Consider the following 17,378-nt stretch of genomic DNA (forward strand, 5'->3'; position numbering starts at 1 on the left):
TGCTTTAAATTGTATGCCTCACATTCACCCATTCACACTCGCATACCGGTGGCAGTGTCTTCCACGCAGGGTATCACCCTGTCACCAGGAGCAATTAGGGTTAAGTATATTGCTCAAGGACACATCCATGGGGTCTGGCAGAGCAGGGCTCGAACCTGCAACTTTCTGGTGGCCGGAACAGGCTCCACTACCACCCGAGCCACCACCGCCCACCATCTTGGTTGGATTGTGACCTTTTGTGTGGATGGTTGACAGAATTCAAATCATTATTTGAAAGAATCTGGGTGGATGTAAACAATACTCTCCTGTACCCTCCAATCTGTGGCTGAAACGCCTTCAAGGATGATACTTAAACCCCAGACAGACACGGCCAGTTGGCTAAAGTGAATGTCATGTAATGTTTTGTATTTATGGCAATGGATTTTCCCTTTATCTGGACAGTTGCATGTCTATAATATTTGCCTTTATGCTAAGTTAACATCTGGCCCTGCTGTGGCCTAACGGTAGGGCACTGGGTTGCTACGCCGGCAACGCGGGTTCGGTTCTGGCCTGGGTCATTTGCCAATCCTTCCCCTTCTCTCTCTCTCTCCACTCATTTCCTGTCTCTCCTCCACTGTCCTGTCAAAAATAAAAGCAAAACGCCTTAAAACATATATATATTTTTTACAAAAAATTAGGGGCTATTATGCCTTTATTTGATAGGACCGTCTGAGATGGAGTTAACTTCCATATGATCTAGAGATTCTACCACTCTGTGTATGACAAGCCTCACGCCATGGTGTCTTGCATTATTACGTCGTTTGAAGCTCGTCTGGCACTTGCTATTTAATGAGACGGCACTCATTCTCACCACACAAAAATCTATTACCCTCCTGGCCCTTAATAAATTGATGATGTTCTTTGTTGTTCTGGCGGGTTTAGCGCAGGACAGGGTGTACCTGAGGCTCCAGCAGGAGCAGACTGTTCCTCCATCTACCTGTTCAGTTCTGTAGTGAGGCAAGGCCTCCTCTCTTCTCTCTCCTCTCTCCTCTCCTCGCCGTGGCTTGAAAAAATAAGACAAAAGACAGAGGGGTGTCGCGCCAAGAAACTCCAGTCCTTGTGGGTGCGTTGGTTCCAAAGCGATAATCCACAGAAGCAAAGAGTGGAACTGGTCACTGGTGACCGAAAATGTTCTGCACTTTTGGGTAGCACTTATATCACCTGTACATATGTAAAGCCATAAACCAATTATTGCATCGGCTCCTGGTGTGCGAGTACCACTCTTTGCTTCTGTTGAAAAAAAATAAGGAAATAAAAGGGTGTTGTGTTTGATTGGGTTTCCAGGACATGGTTGGTCAGGTTGGATGGAATAGAATACAATGATGCGAGTTGTAAACGCTTCTGTTGCCGTTGGTTGTTCAGAGTTTATGGAGAAGGGAAGCCATAAAAAATAGGGAAACAAACTTACTGTATGTTGTTTTGCTACCTGTCAAATGCAGGTTGGATATTGAATGCGTAATAAAGCCCCTTTATTGTATAGAGCGGAAGGTGACTTGTGAATATCACTAAATCAATTTAATTTCATGTCATAATTTAAGTAACATTTTACAGTGTGGGCGGTGGTAAAAGTTCCATTAAGCTTGGAGATGCCACATCCCTGCAGAATGCCAATTTTATTTCAGGGTAATCCATTTTAACACGAGGCCTCACAAACCAAAATGAAAGACAAGAGGTGTGCTGGTTCACTTGATCCTCACAGGTGTTTATGTATTAAACAAGGCAGTTAGTGTGGGGTCAAGCAGCGCCTCTCAGTTTACCTTTCTCTTAGGTCACTGGGTGATGTCAATGTCTCCTGGCTATTTTACCTCCAAACAGTACTGTAATACCATCTCCACTTAGCTGCAGTGCTGTGTCAACAACACACTGTCATTGTACACTTGTGATTACGCTCTTGTTGCCGTGCATAGAGACAATAAAACGCATTCTGTTCTAGGCCAGTGTTTCCCAACCTTTTTGTCTCATGTACCCTCTAAGCCTTTTTTGCTGTGCCATGAGTAGCCCCTAACTCATGTTCTATATTGCGTTCTCTATCCCAGTACTATACTCCATGCATTGCTAAAATTACATTTTTCTAAGTACCCCCTGCAGTGTGCTCGCATACCCCTAGGGGTACACGCACCACTGGTTGGGAAACACTGTTCTAGGCTATTCTAACATTGGCACAATGACACAGTGGAATGTTTTCAAGGCAGAGGTTAACTTTCGCCCCATTAGCATGTATTAGCATGTAACTGTAAATTTGTACTGTTTAACTGGCTTTCAAACTGCACTGAAGACGATAATGGCTGAATTTACTGTTATATGAAGTATCTGTACGGAAGCTGTTTTAATAAATCTGAAGTCCTATTAATTCCTAATGCTGTAAAAGTCATTGTGAATAAGTGGTATTCAATGAAATACAGGCAGTTTAGTGATGATCGAATATGTGCTTACAAGGAGATTAAGTTCATGCACTCATGCTGCTTGAGTGACCATTTCTCAGTTTTTCTGGTTAGCGTTATACTGATATCATGAGTTGCCAGTCCACAGCCATAGAATAGCAGTTATGTAGCAGTTGGCCTTATGCAACCCCTAATACCTTATGGCAGTAGTCTCCAATTATTTTTCTCCAATTATGTAGACTAGCAAGTGAGGCTGCGGGCCAAACCAATGGCCCAACCTAATGAGAAACAAGTTAGATGTCTGGAAAGATTTTCGCACAGATTTCGAACAGATTTTCGCTTTTCCGTTTTCCCTTCTTGTCAATGTCTGTTATAATGAAACAGCATAAGATCTAACTCTCAGTGAATGCTTTGGAGAGATAAGACCCACTGAAGTTTTAGTGATCAAATATCACACACATTTACTGTATGTTTTCATTCGCTCTGACCTCATTGCGGGCCAAATGTTTCCCATGCCTGGGCCAGATTTGGAGACCAAGGCCTTACTGTATGTAAACCCTTTAGTTGTTATGTGAAGAGTATGTTTGTCACAGAGCAAATACAAAGCAAGTAATGCCCAGGCCTGCTTTGGAAATGCATTTTGAAGAGAGAACTCTCTAAAAGCAGAGATAGAGAGAGATGACAGCTACAGAGATGCAGAGAGAGTTCTCTGTCAGTGACCTCAACAGGTCTTTGTGAATGGTAGAGTGTCCAAGTCCTTTATGCAATCTAAGAATTTACATTCCATTCACCCCATACAGCACAAGTGGAGCGGGAGTACTTATGATGAAGGGCACTAATCAGCCAATCAGATGCTGTTGGGTGCAGTGTCTAGTCTGTCAGACAGAGGTAGAATTCAACTACTGCATGATCCCGATGTAATTATTTTACTCCAAAGACACTGTGCCCTAGCCTGGGAAATCCCATACTGCTTTGCACAATCGTTCGAAATCTGAAAGACAGCATGGGTTCTATCTGTCAACGAGGGTACCAGATCTTGGGCTCCAATCAGAGAGCGGGGAGCGGTGGAAAGGCATTAACTGCAGTTAGTTGGAGTATACAGCTGACACGATTACTATGGGCTATGTACTGTATAAATGACAGTACCTACCCACAAGCTATCCGCCACTTAAATATGCACTAGCACTTTACAGCCACTCCACTACCTGGCCTTCCTACCTACCTTGTTTACTTTGCACAATGTTGCAACGATTCTGTACATCCCATGCACTTTAAATATTCCATTGCACTTTTCAATGCCTCCAATGCCTCCAGAGTCATTCCCTGTTTATTTATTTATGTACCCCCCTGTTTCTTTCATAACCACCCCTCCCCCCAGTTTGTGTCCTTAGTTGTGTTGTTGTACGTGTGAGCACACCAAATAACATTCCTAACAACTGTATTTGAAGAGTTCAGATGCAAAACCCCCTAAGTGCCTTTTCAGAAAATAATCTTAATTCATTTTTATTTAATACAAAGCTATCAAAATTGCATAGTTTTTTTATTTTATTTATGTAATCGAATCAATTTATGAACTCTTCATTTTATACTGTTGAAATGGCTAAATAAAACTTGAACTTGAACTTGAACTTGAATTTGATAAGGCCCAATAAGCGGCCATGGGCAATCGTAAACAGCCTTGAAATTGCATACCTCACTTGTGAGATTGTCTGGTGGTAACCAGTCCAACTGTACCCCTAATTGTAGCCTGATATCACAGAGTTTCGTGAAATGAAGGAATTTGCCAAAATGTGATTTCATGGCCCTACCGTGGCTAACGGTAGGGCACCCGGGTTAGATTCCAGCCCGGGTCCTTTGCCGACCCTTCCCCATCACTCTCTCCCCGCTTGCTTCCTGTCCATCTCTTCGCTGTCCTGTCTCAAATGAAGGCAAAAAGCCCCCCAAAAATATATATTTTAAAAATGTGATTTCCTATTGCAGCCTTAGTGAGACACTGTATTGTGCATGTGCTTCATCATCCTGCTCCTCATCACCAATCAATCACATTGCAAAGCACATTGAAAAAAAGCGGGATGTTAAGTATGCGAGGGGCTTTTTGTAACATTCATTATTAAACAAAGCTCTCTTCTCCTGTTTGGAACGGCACAACAGACTCAGCGTTGTCTCTTCATTGTAACCTCAGCTTCGTCACATGTCTTCCTTGATACCGACTGTCAGTGAATATTTTATGAAGAGAGTAACTCAGTGAAGACGAAACCACAAAACCCATATTAACCCACACAGCTGGCACGCATAGTGTTTTCTAATTAGACTTCACACCAGATAGGTGATTATTTCTTTCTTTCTTTCTTTCTTTCTTTCTTTCTTTCTTTCTTTCTTTCTTTCTTTCTTTCTTTCTTTCTTTCTTTCTTTCTTTCTTTCTTATCCATCCATCCATCCATCCATCCGTCCATCCATCCAACTCAAGTGTAGAGTGTGGTGGGGGTTATGATGGTGTTGGCATCCTGCTTTCCTCTGTGGTAGCTTCCGTGTGACACACTAAAGGCGGCTTCAGGCCAAAACGTGTCTGTGTAACTTGGGCATGGTGCATCAAACTGTCCCCTCTGCTTTCAGTTGCTCTGCTCCCCAATTCTGGAGCTCTCTTCCCCCTGACATCTGTAACAACTACTCTTTCCCTCTTCAAATGAAAACTCATCTTCTCCAGTTAGCCGTAGTAGCAGTGTTTTCTCCTTTTTCCCCTCCTCTCTCTTTTTTGCTTCCTCTTTGTGCTTTTACTGATGGTTTAATGTTGCGTAGTGAGCTTGAGTGTTCAGAAAGGTGCTTCCAAATAAAAGGTATTATTATTATTGAACATTTGAATGAAGAGAATAACCAAGAGAGTGCAGTTTTTTCTTTTTGTATATGTGTGGTTTTTGGCCTCATGGGGATAGGACAGTTGAAGATGGTGACAGGAAATGAGTGGGAGACAGAGATGGGGAAGGATCAGGAAATTACCTTGGGCCGGAATGGAACCCGGGTCGGCGCCATAATGGCAGGGTGCACTAGCCCACTTTGCCATGTTGCCCTCCATTTTAATAAAAAGAATAAGCAGGAGAGTGCAGTCTTTTCTATGCCAATGCTTCAGTTTTCTGATGTCTGTCTTTATTGGTGGAGAGTGCGGAGGGTGTACAGTCCAAAATGCAGTGTTCTCCAATGGTCAGGGAAGCTGACAGAGGGGGACAAATGGGTCATTTGCCCCGGGCCCAGGGAAAAAGGGGGCCCAGAATTGTTCCTCATTACATGATACGTATTGGGTCAGGGGCCCTTTTAGATTACTTTGTCCCGGGGCTGGCCAAAGCTGTCAGCGGCCCTGCCAGTGGTGTCCAGCTGTCCTCTGAGCTATTTCAGTTCTCCTGTGGAAATCTCATTTCATAGACTGTACTACATATGTTAAGATTTAGCATATAGTCTTTGCCTCATTGTTGTGCTCCTCCACTCCCCTCATGTCGGTCCTGATTGGTAGAGAGTGTGGTGTGGATCGGCACTGCCCTCACCATCCGATTCGATCACGATTCGGGAGGTAGTACAAAATAGATCCGATTCAATTCGATTCTATTAGATCCAATCCGATTCGATTCAATTCTACAATGCATTGCAATGCATTACATTTCTACTGAACGCAAAGCAAATGTTCAGCCATTATGAGGAAATACAAGTAGTCAGATACTGAGCAACAATTTATTGGCTGTTTTCTGTATCAGTCTGTATCAGTCTTGCAATGTTTTGAAGTGTTTTTATTTAATTTAACATTCATTTGCTCCCGAAATATCCATGGAAGTAATTGAAACTTAAAAAAATTGCCGGATTGATTCTGGAACTTGCCGGATCTGGATCTGGATCGTCCATGCCCCGGATCGATTCGGATCGCCGAATCGATCATTGTTGACACCACTAGTGGAGAGTGTGGAGGCCGGTGTGGTGGCGTCGGTGTCCGGCTGTCCCCTGTGGCCAGTTCCCCTGTGGAAGCTGTGGAAATTGTGTACAGCATTTGTGTAGTTCACGTGAAGCATTCTTCAGTTTTGTAATAGGCCTACATGAATTATTGATGCCGTAATGTGTAATACCCACAGCAGTATTTGCATAGACTGTATGTAATTATGTTTGTACAGTCTCCATCATGTTAGTCTTGGAGGGTGTACCACCGTGGAGGGTGGTATGGTATCCTCTGAACCATTTCAGTTCCCCTGTGAACACCTCACTGCAGACTGTGTCACTGACCTGAATATAGAAGGACACTGTAAGAACGATTCTAAAATGAGGCAACGGCGGGGGGTGGAACTAGACCTGGAAACTGGAAGAATATTGCCAATTTCCATTCATCTCTATGGGAGACTTGGAACAGTTCATCACCTTGCCAGTTCTTGCCAAGTACACTCTATTTTGGGCACACGGCAGTTTCCCGTCCATTTTAAACAATCCCCAAACATTTTTTCAGACTGACCTTTTAGAGAGCTGTTAAAATTGTTTAAATGAATAATGAGCGCTGTTAGTTGATTTGATTGACAGTTTGAATTCTTTTGACTTGACAGTCAAAACGCAACCGTCGTCCTATCAGCGCTTGTTCCCAGCGTTGCTAAGGTGAGAATCTGGAAATTTAGGTTGGAAGAGTCCTTGCAGACCAATTGAGGATGTTTCATCACACCTGTAAAGAGATGTACCTTGAGGAACTTTTTGAACTTTGCCTCATGGCAGCCCTCTCTGTTTCTCTCATGTCTGTCCTGATGAGGTGGTGTGGTGTCATCCAGTTGTCCTCTGGACAAGTTCCCCTGTGAAAATCTCATTGCAGGAACTTCACTGTATACACACACACAGGGGTAGTCCTAGGGGCTGGCCGACCGGGCAATTGCCCAGGGCGGCATCTGGAATTGGGGTGGCACTGTCATGAAACCCGGCCCCCCACTATGAAACCTTACCATGCAAACAACATCGCGAAAATTGCTATAAACATGTTAAAATAGTTATAAACATGTTTAAAATCGTTTTAAAAGTGTTTTTTCCTACACTATTACCATATTTTTGCAATAAAAACATAATTAAACAATAACCACACTATTAGTGGTATTTGTCAGTTACTGTAAGCATTTTTGCGGGGCATTGGTGGAGGGGGCGTCACCTGCTTCGCAAATCATTGAAGGCCCACCACTGTATACACACACCTATGTGCAGCACAGGCAATAACTCTAATTTCACTTCATTGTTGTGCTCGTCTGTCTCTCTCATGTCCATGGCGATCAGGGCAGTGTGTGCAGGGGGGCGGGGTGCCATCCGGGGGGCCATCCGGCTGTCCCCTGGGCCAGTTCCCCTGTGGAAACCTCAGCGTCTGCCTGCCCCAGGTGCTGCAGTGTAACGGGCATAAGGACTGCACCAATGGGGCTGATGAGGACTACTGCGGTGAGAGCATGCACGCACGCACACACGCACGCATGCATACACACGCACACACGCACGCACGCATACACACACATGCACACACACACGCACATGCACACATACACGCACAAATGCACACACACACACACATGCACACATGAACGCACACATATGCAACCACACACACACGCACACGCACACGCATGCACACACACACACACACACACACACACACACACACACACACACACACACACACACACACACACACACACACACACACACACACACAGTCTGCTTATATTATGTTGTATGTGATGCCAATTTATACTGTGTGTGTGTGTGTGTGTGTGTGTGTGTGTGTGTGTGTGTGTGTGTGTGTGTGTGTGTGTGTGTGTGTGTGTGTGTGTGTGTGTGTGTGTGTGTGCTTGTGTGTGTCACAAGCTTAATAGTTATTAATTATTAATTATTAAGTTATTAGTTATTAACGTGAAGCATTTGGCAGTTTTGTAATACATTATTTATTAATGCTGTAATGATTTGTACCAACAGCTTACAGAATGGCAATAACGTGAAATCTGGCGTAGCGTCATTGGAAATGCTGTGATGTGTAAAAGATATTCACATGTTACAAAACAGCCAGGCATTAGACCATGATTCTTTTAAAAGATAGGGAAGGAAATCCTCATGTAATTCTGCATATTCTCTGTTTTCCCCACTTTTGTTAACATTAATGAATTCCTGCCTCTTCGTGTAAGAGCTTTATTTAAATGCAACATCCAGCTGCTTGAACACTTGAATGTGCTGAAATGCAAAGTTAAGTAAAGAGCAAAATCCATGACGGCAGTCATTCACCATGTAATTGCCAGCTTTTACCGTGCCAGTCAAACGTGGCAACGCCAGACAAGCTAAGCTGTTTTTCTTTCACCACCATGTGAACCTGTTCATTGAGAACTTCGGTTTTTGTTACCAAAATGGGAACGAACAAGTCTTTTCTTTTTCATAGAACTCTTTCTGCAGATGGATCCGCTAGCGGGTCCATGCACTCTTTGCTGAAAAGACTCAGCTTTATCATAACAACATTCCTATGACATTACAGACAGCCTTAAGGAAAAGATTCAAACTTGATCAATTTGCACCATGAGGTTATAACAGAGGCTCTACTGTTGTTATGATTTAGTTTTTTTCAATAGTAATCCCCTCAGGGGTTGCATCCGTACTGAAAGACTATGATATATTCTGTTGTTGTATGATTGTATTTCTCTTGTTTTGTGTTTCACTTGTTTTCAGGTGACAACAGTGGGTGGGCAGACAATTTTGATCGCATGTACATTAAAAAACTTGATCAACAGGAGGTCCACCATAACCAATGCTGTAAGTGCGAATATGTTTTCATGGCCACACTTTACTGTACGGTTCAGTAATTACTGTGTACTGTGTACTAACAACAGGGTAACAGAGAGATGGTACATGGTATCTAATGGGTAAAAGGGGGTAATTACAAAGTAAATACCATGTAACACACAAAAACAGAAGAATACTCATGAATTACTATGAAACTACTGCATATTTTCTAACCATCTAATCAACTAACTTCTCTCTGTGACCTTGTTGTTACCCAAATAATGGTATTTACATTGTAATTACCCCCTTCTACCCGTTAGATTCCATGTAACGTCTATCTGTTACCCTGTTGTTATCCAGAAAGTGTACACAGTAATAATAACGTATGGTAACTGTACCGTAAAGTAAAGCGTTACCGTTTTCATTTGTGTTTGTTAATGCTGTCCCTCTCCATTCTGAAGTTCTTCATTCTTTGTTCCAAAGTTGTTCATTCTTAACATTTCTATTCTCTGTTGGTTTATTATGCTGTGAGACAACAGACTTTGGAAACACACTGTACATTAAAATGTAACCGCTGGACATGAGCAATGAAATTGACAACATCCAGTGTACAGTTAGTTAAAATCTACTTACTAGTACAAATCAAATTTAAATACAAAAAACACCTCATAAAGTTCTGTACGAAATGAACAAAAAAAACCAGAAGCGGAATGACAAAAAAATATTTGTCATTAGTATTAAAGACACAGCAGCAACCGTTGTGCCTCAGCCAGGGCCCATATCTCAAAGCGCAGATGATGTTGACAGATCGTCTGTGGCACATTCCGCTCATAGGCAAGAGCCAGAAGTCCGTTCAAATAAATAACAACAATGCGGCTCAAACAAACAGACGCAACTGTCAGGGTTGATGTAAAATGTAAATGGCAAGTGGCATGGTGGACACAATATGCAAATGAAGTGCAGTTGGCACATGCCTGCTCACCCAGCACTACTGCTGAATGAAGCAGGCGGGCCCGATGAAGTGAAAGGAATGCAACTAAATATGGTGTGCTAAAGTGTGCTAAGTGAACGGCCAGAATTAATTCTTGAACTAATTACACTAAATGTGCCGGAAAAAGTACTTGTGCTTAAGTAAATTGGATTCATTTTTTACATCTTGAGTGTGACAGCATTTTATTATCTCCGAATCCCTTTAATCTTCAACATTGTGTGTGTGTGTGTGTGTGTGTGTGTGTGTGTGTGTGTGTGTGTGTGTGTGTGCGTGTGCGTGTGCGTGCACGTGTCTTTGTGTCTTTGTGTCTTTGTCTGTGTGTGCGTATACCGTGTGTGTGCGTATACCGTGTGTGTGCGCGCCTGTCTGCTTGTATGTGTGCATGAATGCGCATCCGTGCGTGTGTGTATGCGTGTCTGTCTTATCTACAGTTCTCCAGCTCTACCCAGACGACTGTGAGTGCACCAAAACGACGCTGGCGTGTGTCGATGTTAATCTCACCGCCGTGCCCATGCTGTCAGCAAACATCACTTGGCTGTAAGAACCATAAACCTCTCCACTCGGCAGCATAAACACTTTGGCTAGTCACTAGTCAAAATTCATGGGCTGGGGAGTTTAAGATGGACGCCAGGTGCCAGATGCCAGTTGTCATTAAGAGATAGATGAATAAACATGAGATGTTACTTCTGGCTGGACTGACTGGGAGGCCAAGGCGAGGCGAGGCAAGGCAAAGGGCTGGCCCAATACAGCCCTCAAAGCCATTGGAGCTTATTTTCTTTTTTTAGGGGCATTTTTGCCTATTTTTCAATAGGACAGTATGAGAGGCGACAGGAAGTGAGTGGGAAAGAGAGACAGGGAAGGATCGACAAATGACCGGTGCCGGAATCGAAGCTGGGTCGCCGGCGTAGTAACCTAGTGCCCTACCGTTAGGCCATGGTAGGGCCCTGGAGCTCTTTTCTTAACCCCTTAGCACAGAGAATATGTTATAACCTCACTGTCACCAAAATTGTAACGCTCTCAGTAATGTCATAGCAATTTTGTTATGTAGTTGAGTATTTTCAGCAAATAGTGAATAGGACGAAGGCTTCATGCCGAAACGCGTCAAAGCATTTTAATCATGCTATGCCCAACAAAATAAAGGCATTTTAATGACAAAGAAGATGAGTGCCTTGGTATTTCTAAAACTTTTTTGAAATCAACCAAGCCTGTCACCAAAGAGCACCATCTTAAAAAACTGGACAGTTACAGGAAGCACTCTAACTGGACTTCATTCTGATACATCTTAACAACATTGCTATGACATCACCGAGAGCATTACAGATTAAGACATAGCAATTACAATTTTGGTGACAGTAAGGTTCTGCGCCGCTAAGGGATTAACATCCTCTAGCCTATTCAAATGGATGTCTAATGTGCACCTTGAATGAAATGCTTCCACATTTAGTTAAGATATTAATCACGTTAAAATGATGAAACCCCATAAAAACAGGAGAGCTTGTCTACCCCTTTAGGGGGTCCCACTGCTCTAAGGGTCTAGATTCCATGAGGTTTTGGCTCGATAGTCGCTTGCATGGGTGGAAATCCATATCCAGATAAAATGTGACATCTTCTCCCCCCTGTGTACTCATATAAAAGAAGCAACAGAAAAAAAGACGACTTCAAAGTGCAGTTGTGAGGAACATGCACCAAATAGAGAGGGTTGGGGAGGAGGGGGGGGGGTTTGCTACAGTGCATGACTGTTTCAGGCACACGGTGTCTTATTCGCAACGTTGCGTTTCTGCCCCCGTCTGACTTATGTTTGCAATAAAACAGGTCGTTGAAGAGCAATGCCATAAGAGAACTCCCTGATGATATCTTCTCCACGTACTCAGAGCTGAAGAGTCTGTGAGTATTTCACTCTTACTGTAGTAAGCCAGTAGAGAAAAGAAGGCAAATATGTGACTATAGCCACAAGAAAAAAAGGCTGCAAGTAGACCTGGCGGCATATTGAGTTAACCCATTTAAGCCTGCTGCTGCGTATGCGCTGCGTAGGCGCCTGGAGCAACATAGACGCTGCATTCAGGCTCTTGATATTTGAGTTTTTTATTAAAAATGTGGGTACGTTAGAGCTGAATGAACACATTCTAATGCAGTGGTTCTGAACCTTTTTTGAACAAGCGCCCCCTGGACCTCATCATAAGCCTACCAACGCCCCCTTAGTATTAAAAAAATGTGATTAATTGTTAGTTAATTGCCATGCTCTTGGTCAGACCAAGTCTCGAAGAGATTTGAAAGTCGATGATAATCAGGCTAGGCTGAGGGCACATTTTCCCAAAAAGGGCTTAGGCATTCAGCAGGCGTTTTTGCAGGTGCTTTAGGCTTAAATGGGTTATGAATGAAGCCGATGCGGATTCCAAGCTTTACAATGAAACCTTGCACATGGCAATCTGATAATATCTCAATGGTCTGTGGTCTTTGAACACTTTTTAAAGTGAAAAACAGAGAATTCAGCTCTGAAAGTTTCTCTGTTGCCCATAGAACAGACATGAAGTTAGCATTTTTCAAGACAAAATTTTAGCTTTTAGATAAAGTAATACTGTTTTCTGAAGCGGTGAGGAGCAGTATTACTACTGTGGAGACCTCTGCAAAAAAAAAAAAATCACTTCCAAAAAACATTAGTGTTTATTTTAGCTTAGTTTCACTCTGAGAGAGTGGGACTGAGATCCAAACATACTGTATTCCATGACTGTTTATCTGAATACGTTGGAGAATGCTGTGTATATTTTTGTTACATTCTGTACTAATTTTTGTTGAGCAAATCGATGCACCTCTTCATTTTGACAGCTTTGTTGACAACAAGGCAAGGACAGGCAAGGCCAGTTTATTTGTACATAGCGCATTTCATGCACATTATGCAGTTCAATGTGCTCTCCAAAAATAAATACATGAAACCATAGCAGATGAGATAAGAGTTAAAGCATGCAAATGAAAGGGTAAGAGAGTAATGAAAGCATTATGTTGAGGGAAAAAATAAAGCAAACAAAATCAAATCATTAAGTTAAACTCAAACTCAAGAAGTTAAAATCATTCCAAGAAAGCATCTGAATAGAGTTTTGTGTGGCAAAGTAAACTGTCAGATTGTCAGAACTGTCAGGCATACTGGCCCATGGATTGTTATTCTGTAGCTTGTGTCTGAAACGCAGCTGCTTTCACTTCATGTGTTCTTTCGATTGCCACAGTGGCTATTCTGTAGCTTGTACTTCAAACCCTGTTCACCTATGGATATAGTTTGGGCCTTTTGTTTACATGTATACAGTTGTAGCTCCCTAAACTGGATATTTTTCATCCATATGTCTTGAAAATGGGATACAAATATATAAACTGATAAAAAATATCCATTTTTAAAAATATCTGCTTGTGTGTAACCGAGGCCTAAAACCCAGCAGCTTGTGATTTTTCTATCACCGCAGTGGCAGTTTTCAGTATCTAGGCTATTTCCTCATCTGACCACCAACAGCCTGATACACTTCACTCTCTGTTGACCCTGACAACGGTGGCATTTTGATGTGTTGTCAGTTGGAGAGAGCTTACACCCAGGGTCGGATTAACATGGGCTGGGGCCCCTAGGGTACAGGTTAATGGAGGCCCCCGCGGTAGGCAAATTTCACAACAAAATTGCATAGGCAGTGTCATAATTCCAAGATAGGAATTAAGAATAAAACATTGGTAGACATTTTTTTCAATGCTGCATCTTGTCACAATTCTGCAATTATTGATCAAACTCTTTGGCCAATAGGGGGGGGGCACTGGCAGGTGGGTCCCCCTAGGCTGTAGCCATATCTAGCCTGTGTGTGAATCTGGCCCTGTTGATGCCTGAATGGCTTGGCTACTACTTAATGGAGCGAACGGGTTTCCACCTCTTGGAGAAGAGTAGGCCTAGTATACTACAATCTGTGATAACATGCATAGAATGTGGCTGTGCACAGCGTACAGTAAAGTGCAGCAGTGGGGTCTGAACGCCAGATTGATTGGCGGTTGTAGTGTAGATTGGGCCAGGCAGAAAGAAGTAGGCTAAGGCCGGGATATGCACAAACATGCTGCCACATATACAGTATTTTAGGCGAATTTTGCATGCGGTATACACCTGAACAAAAGACTTGCGCACTGTGTAGTTGCGTATTGTGTAGTTGCAATCTTGCAAACTTCCATGTTGAGGTCGCAGTACATTTAAACAATGGTGGAAAACATTAATGAGAGCCTCGTTAGCTATCTGCCCCCTGGGTAATGCTTCCAGTATCCTGCTCTGATAGCTCTTTAGGAAGTATGTGCACTTGTTCGCACAAGGTTGCACACGTAAGTGAAGTCCTAAAGGTTATGAAGTTGAATGAGCAAGCAAGCGCAAGAGTTAAATGGCAGGGGGGGGTTGAATGGTTCTGAAAAGCATTTGTAGTTCTTTCCCTCACTCTCATCAGAGAGAACATCATTACTACATAACCAAGTGAGCGCAGTTGCGAGCGGTGATCTGCAGATATTGCTCAAGGTGTCCTTAAGTGGACCAGGCTAGGACTGAAGAGGATTTTTTAATGAAAGTCGAAATGTTTTCGAACTCCTAAAAAGCTGTCTCATAGCTTGCATTTGAACTTCTTTGACTCATATGGCCTTGATTAATAAGATTCTTTGGAGGCATACACAGTAAGAAATACAGTGTTGATTCAGGCCTTAAAGAGTTGATTGAACATCTTCTACAGTTTATTTGGCCTCAGAGTGGTTCATACGTGTTAATGTAACACTTCATTTTCTACTCTGTAGCAGCACAGTGTTTGATATCCCAGTTGGACTTGTTGTCCAGGGACAAAATAACTGACTTGATGAAAGAATCGGCCATTCAACCCTGACTTCCATCCCTTCAAAGAAGACATTCTTAGAATGTTCCTCCAATGCTGTGTTTTTTAAAGTGTGGTCCGCGGAACCAATCCATTTTGAGCATTTCCAATGGCAGAGAAGTGTTTAAGGCAATGTCGCACCAGTTCAGTTACATAAAAGGAAGGTTCAAAAAGTAGCATGGGGGCATTTCATGAGCGCGAACTCTAACATGTCCTTTGCATTTCCCGCGTAGAAATGTTGTAGGTGGTTTTCTGGTCTCCATTCACCATCCCACTTGAATATGAGAAAATTACCTTTGAAATATACTTTTTCTGAGAGATTGAATAAAATGTCTGCCGTCAATGACGTCTTGCCCTGCGTCTTGAGGCCACAAGCACACAGGAAGGGAAATTAGACAAAACGACAGATACTCAGATGCCGTTAACAGGTCGAAAAAATTGGACATGTCCGCGGAAATCGGGACGGTTGACCACTCTACACATAATATTATTCAGAATTTAGGAAAATGTTTTCATGTCCCACTTGCAACACCTTCACCACTCACCATTGGGCCCCATCCCACAGGTTGGGAACCCCTTCTCTTGTGTATGAGGTGGGGTTTTTTTTGTTAATGTTTTAAAAATACATCTTTTTTGTTTTTGCAACTTTATTTAGATTGGAGAGTGTAGAGTGGGACAGGAAATTAGTGGGAGAGAGAGACGGGGGAGGATCGGAAAATGACCCGGGTCAGGAATCGAACCCAGGTCGCCCATGTAGCAGTCCAGTGCCCAGCCGACTAAGCCACGGCTGGGCCTATGAGGTGGTTTTTGATATGGGATGCGTGCTGCAATGGGCTGGAGATCAAGTAGTTTGCTGAATTGTCTCTCAGTTACATTTTGACCTTGTGCCCACTGTACTTTTGACTTTGGTTTGGTGTGCAGCCAATTCCCTGTTTGCTTTCTTGCCCCTGTGACCTCTCTCTCCCTCTGTGTTTGGTGTGTGTGTGTGTGTGTGTGTGTGTGTGTGTGTGTGTGTGTGTGGGTGCGTGTGTGTGTGTGTGTGTGTGTGTGTGTGTGTGTGTGTGTGTGTGTGTGTGTGTGTGTGTGTGTGTGTGCGTGCGTGTGTGTGTGTGTGTGTGCATGTACGCGTGCGTGCGTGCGTGCGTGCGTGCGTGCGTGCGTGCGAGTCATGCAAATGCTAGTGTGTCTCCCGTCACATATAAATTAGGATGTGTGTGTGTGTGTGTGTGTGTACGTGCTTGTGTGTGAGTTGTTTTGACTGGTGCTTCGTTCAATGAACTTTGCATTTGGATCCATTTAGTATCTAATATTCCAGTGGTCATATTGCTTTGGTCAAACGCAGCGAGAAAGATGTTTACATAGTTTCATTATTTAACTTTTAAAGTGATACCGTCCCATTTTTTGGAAATAAGCTTATTTTACACCTCCCCTTGAGTTAAATAATAGGGTTTTACTCTGTTCTCCTGTACTTTGAACCGTTCTCAGGGTATGGCAGTGCAAATTTTACCTCCATGCTAACATTGAGTCCTATGAGACCAGCTCACGGCTAACTGGTCTCATAGGACTCAATGTTGTTTACTGTTAGCTTTTAGGTGAAATGTGCACTGCCATAACTAGAAAATGCTCGGAAGTACAGGAGAACCCTATTATTTAACTCAAGGGGAGGTGTAAAATAAGCTTATTTCCATAAATGGGACAGTATCACTTTAACATACAGTATGGTAACATGATCATATAGGATTAAAAGCAGTACTGTGTTTGCAAAATATTTAGAATGAGCTATCCAATAGGATTCCCACCTCAATCTTCAGTACTATCAACATGTATGTAGGCTATTTGTTGCTTAAATCCTACCCTAAAACAAACAATATAGCTTAGTTATTTAACAAGACAGCTTAAGGTATGCACATCCACATGTTTTCTGATTCTCAAGCCTTTCTTTGATATGCGGCAGAGTTTCACAGTAGGCCTGTGATGCTGCATATGCCACAGACATTAGAGGTGGAGATGGAGAACCATTCCAGCTCACGTTCCGCATGTTTGTGGATTAGTTGAGCTTGCTTTTCTTGTTTTTTGTTGTGTCTCTCCTTGTCCTTGCCAGTCTGCTGAACACCACTTGGCTTGATGCCTGCATAAGTCTGTTTTCCAGGTGCTAAAATGCAAAGTGGAACATTATTTTTTGAAAAAAAAAAAAAAAAACGGTTCGGTGAGGCAGCTTATTTTTTATGTTGTAAACCACTGTGTGTTTACGATTTAAAATGTTGCTTTATAAGAGATCAGAAATGGAATTATGATCAGAATTGCTAGCAGAGTCCTGTCTATCGAATGACATTTTTTCCAAACATTCAAAAA

At 42.7% G+C, this 17,378-nt stretch overlaps 1 protein-coding gene across 1 annotated transcript in view; it reads left to right on the top strand.

The window, feature by feature from the left end:
- LOC134452943 (relaxin receptor 2-like) overlaps window positions 1-17,378 on the top strand; it is a 67,712-nt gene that overhangs the window by 4,785 nt on the left and 45,549 nt on the right. The window contains exons 2-5 of the mRNA XM_063203629.1: window positions 7,695-7,850; window positions 9,120-9,203; window positions 10,596-10,701; window positions 11,977-12,048. Coding sequence (XP_063059699.1) covers window positions 7,695-7,850; window positions 9,120-9,203; window positions 10,596-10,701; window positions 11,977-12,048 — 418 coding nt within the window. The remainder of the gene's footprint in view (window positions 1-7,694; window positions 7,851-9,119; window positions 9,204-10,595; window positions 10,702-11,976; window positions 12,049-17,378) is intronic.

This window comes from Engraulis encrasicolus, chromosome 7 (assembly GCF_034702125.1).
Source record: "Engraulis encrasicolus isolate BLACKSEA-1 chromosome 7, IST_EnEncr_1.0, whole genome shotgun sequence".
Classification (NCBI taxonomy): domain Eukaryota; kingdom Metazoa; phylum Chordata; class Actinopteri; order Clupeiformes; family Engraulidae; genus Engraulis; species Engraulis encrasicolus.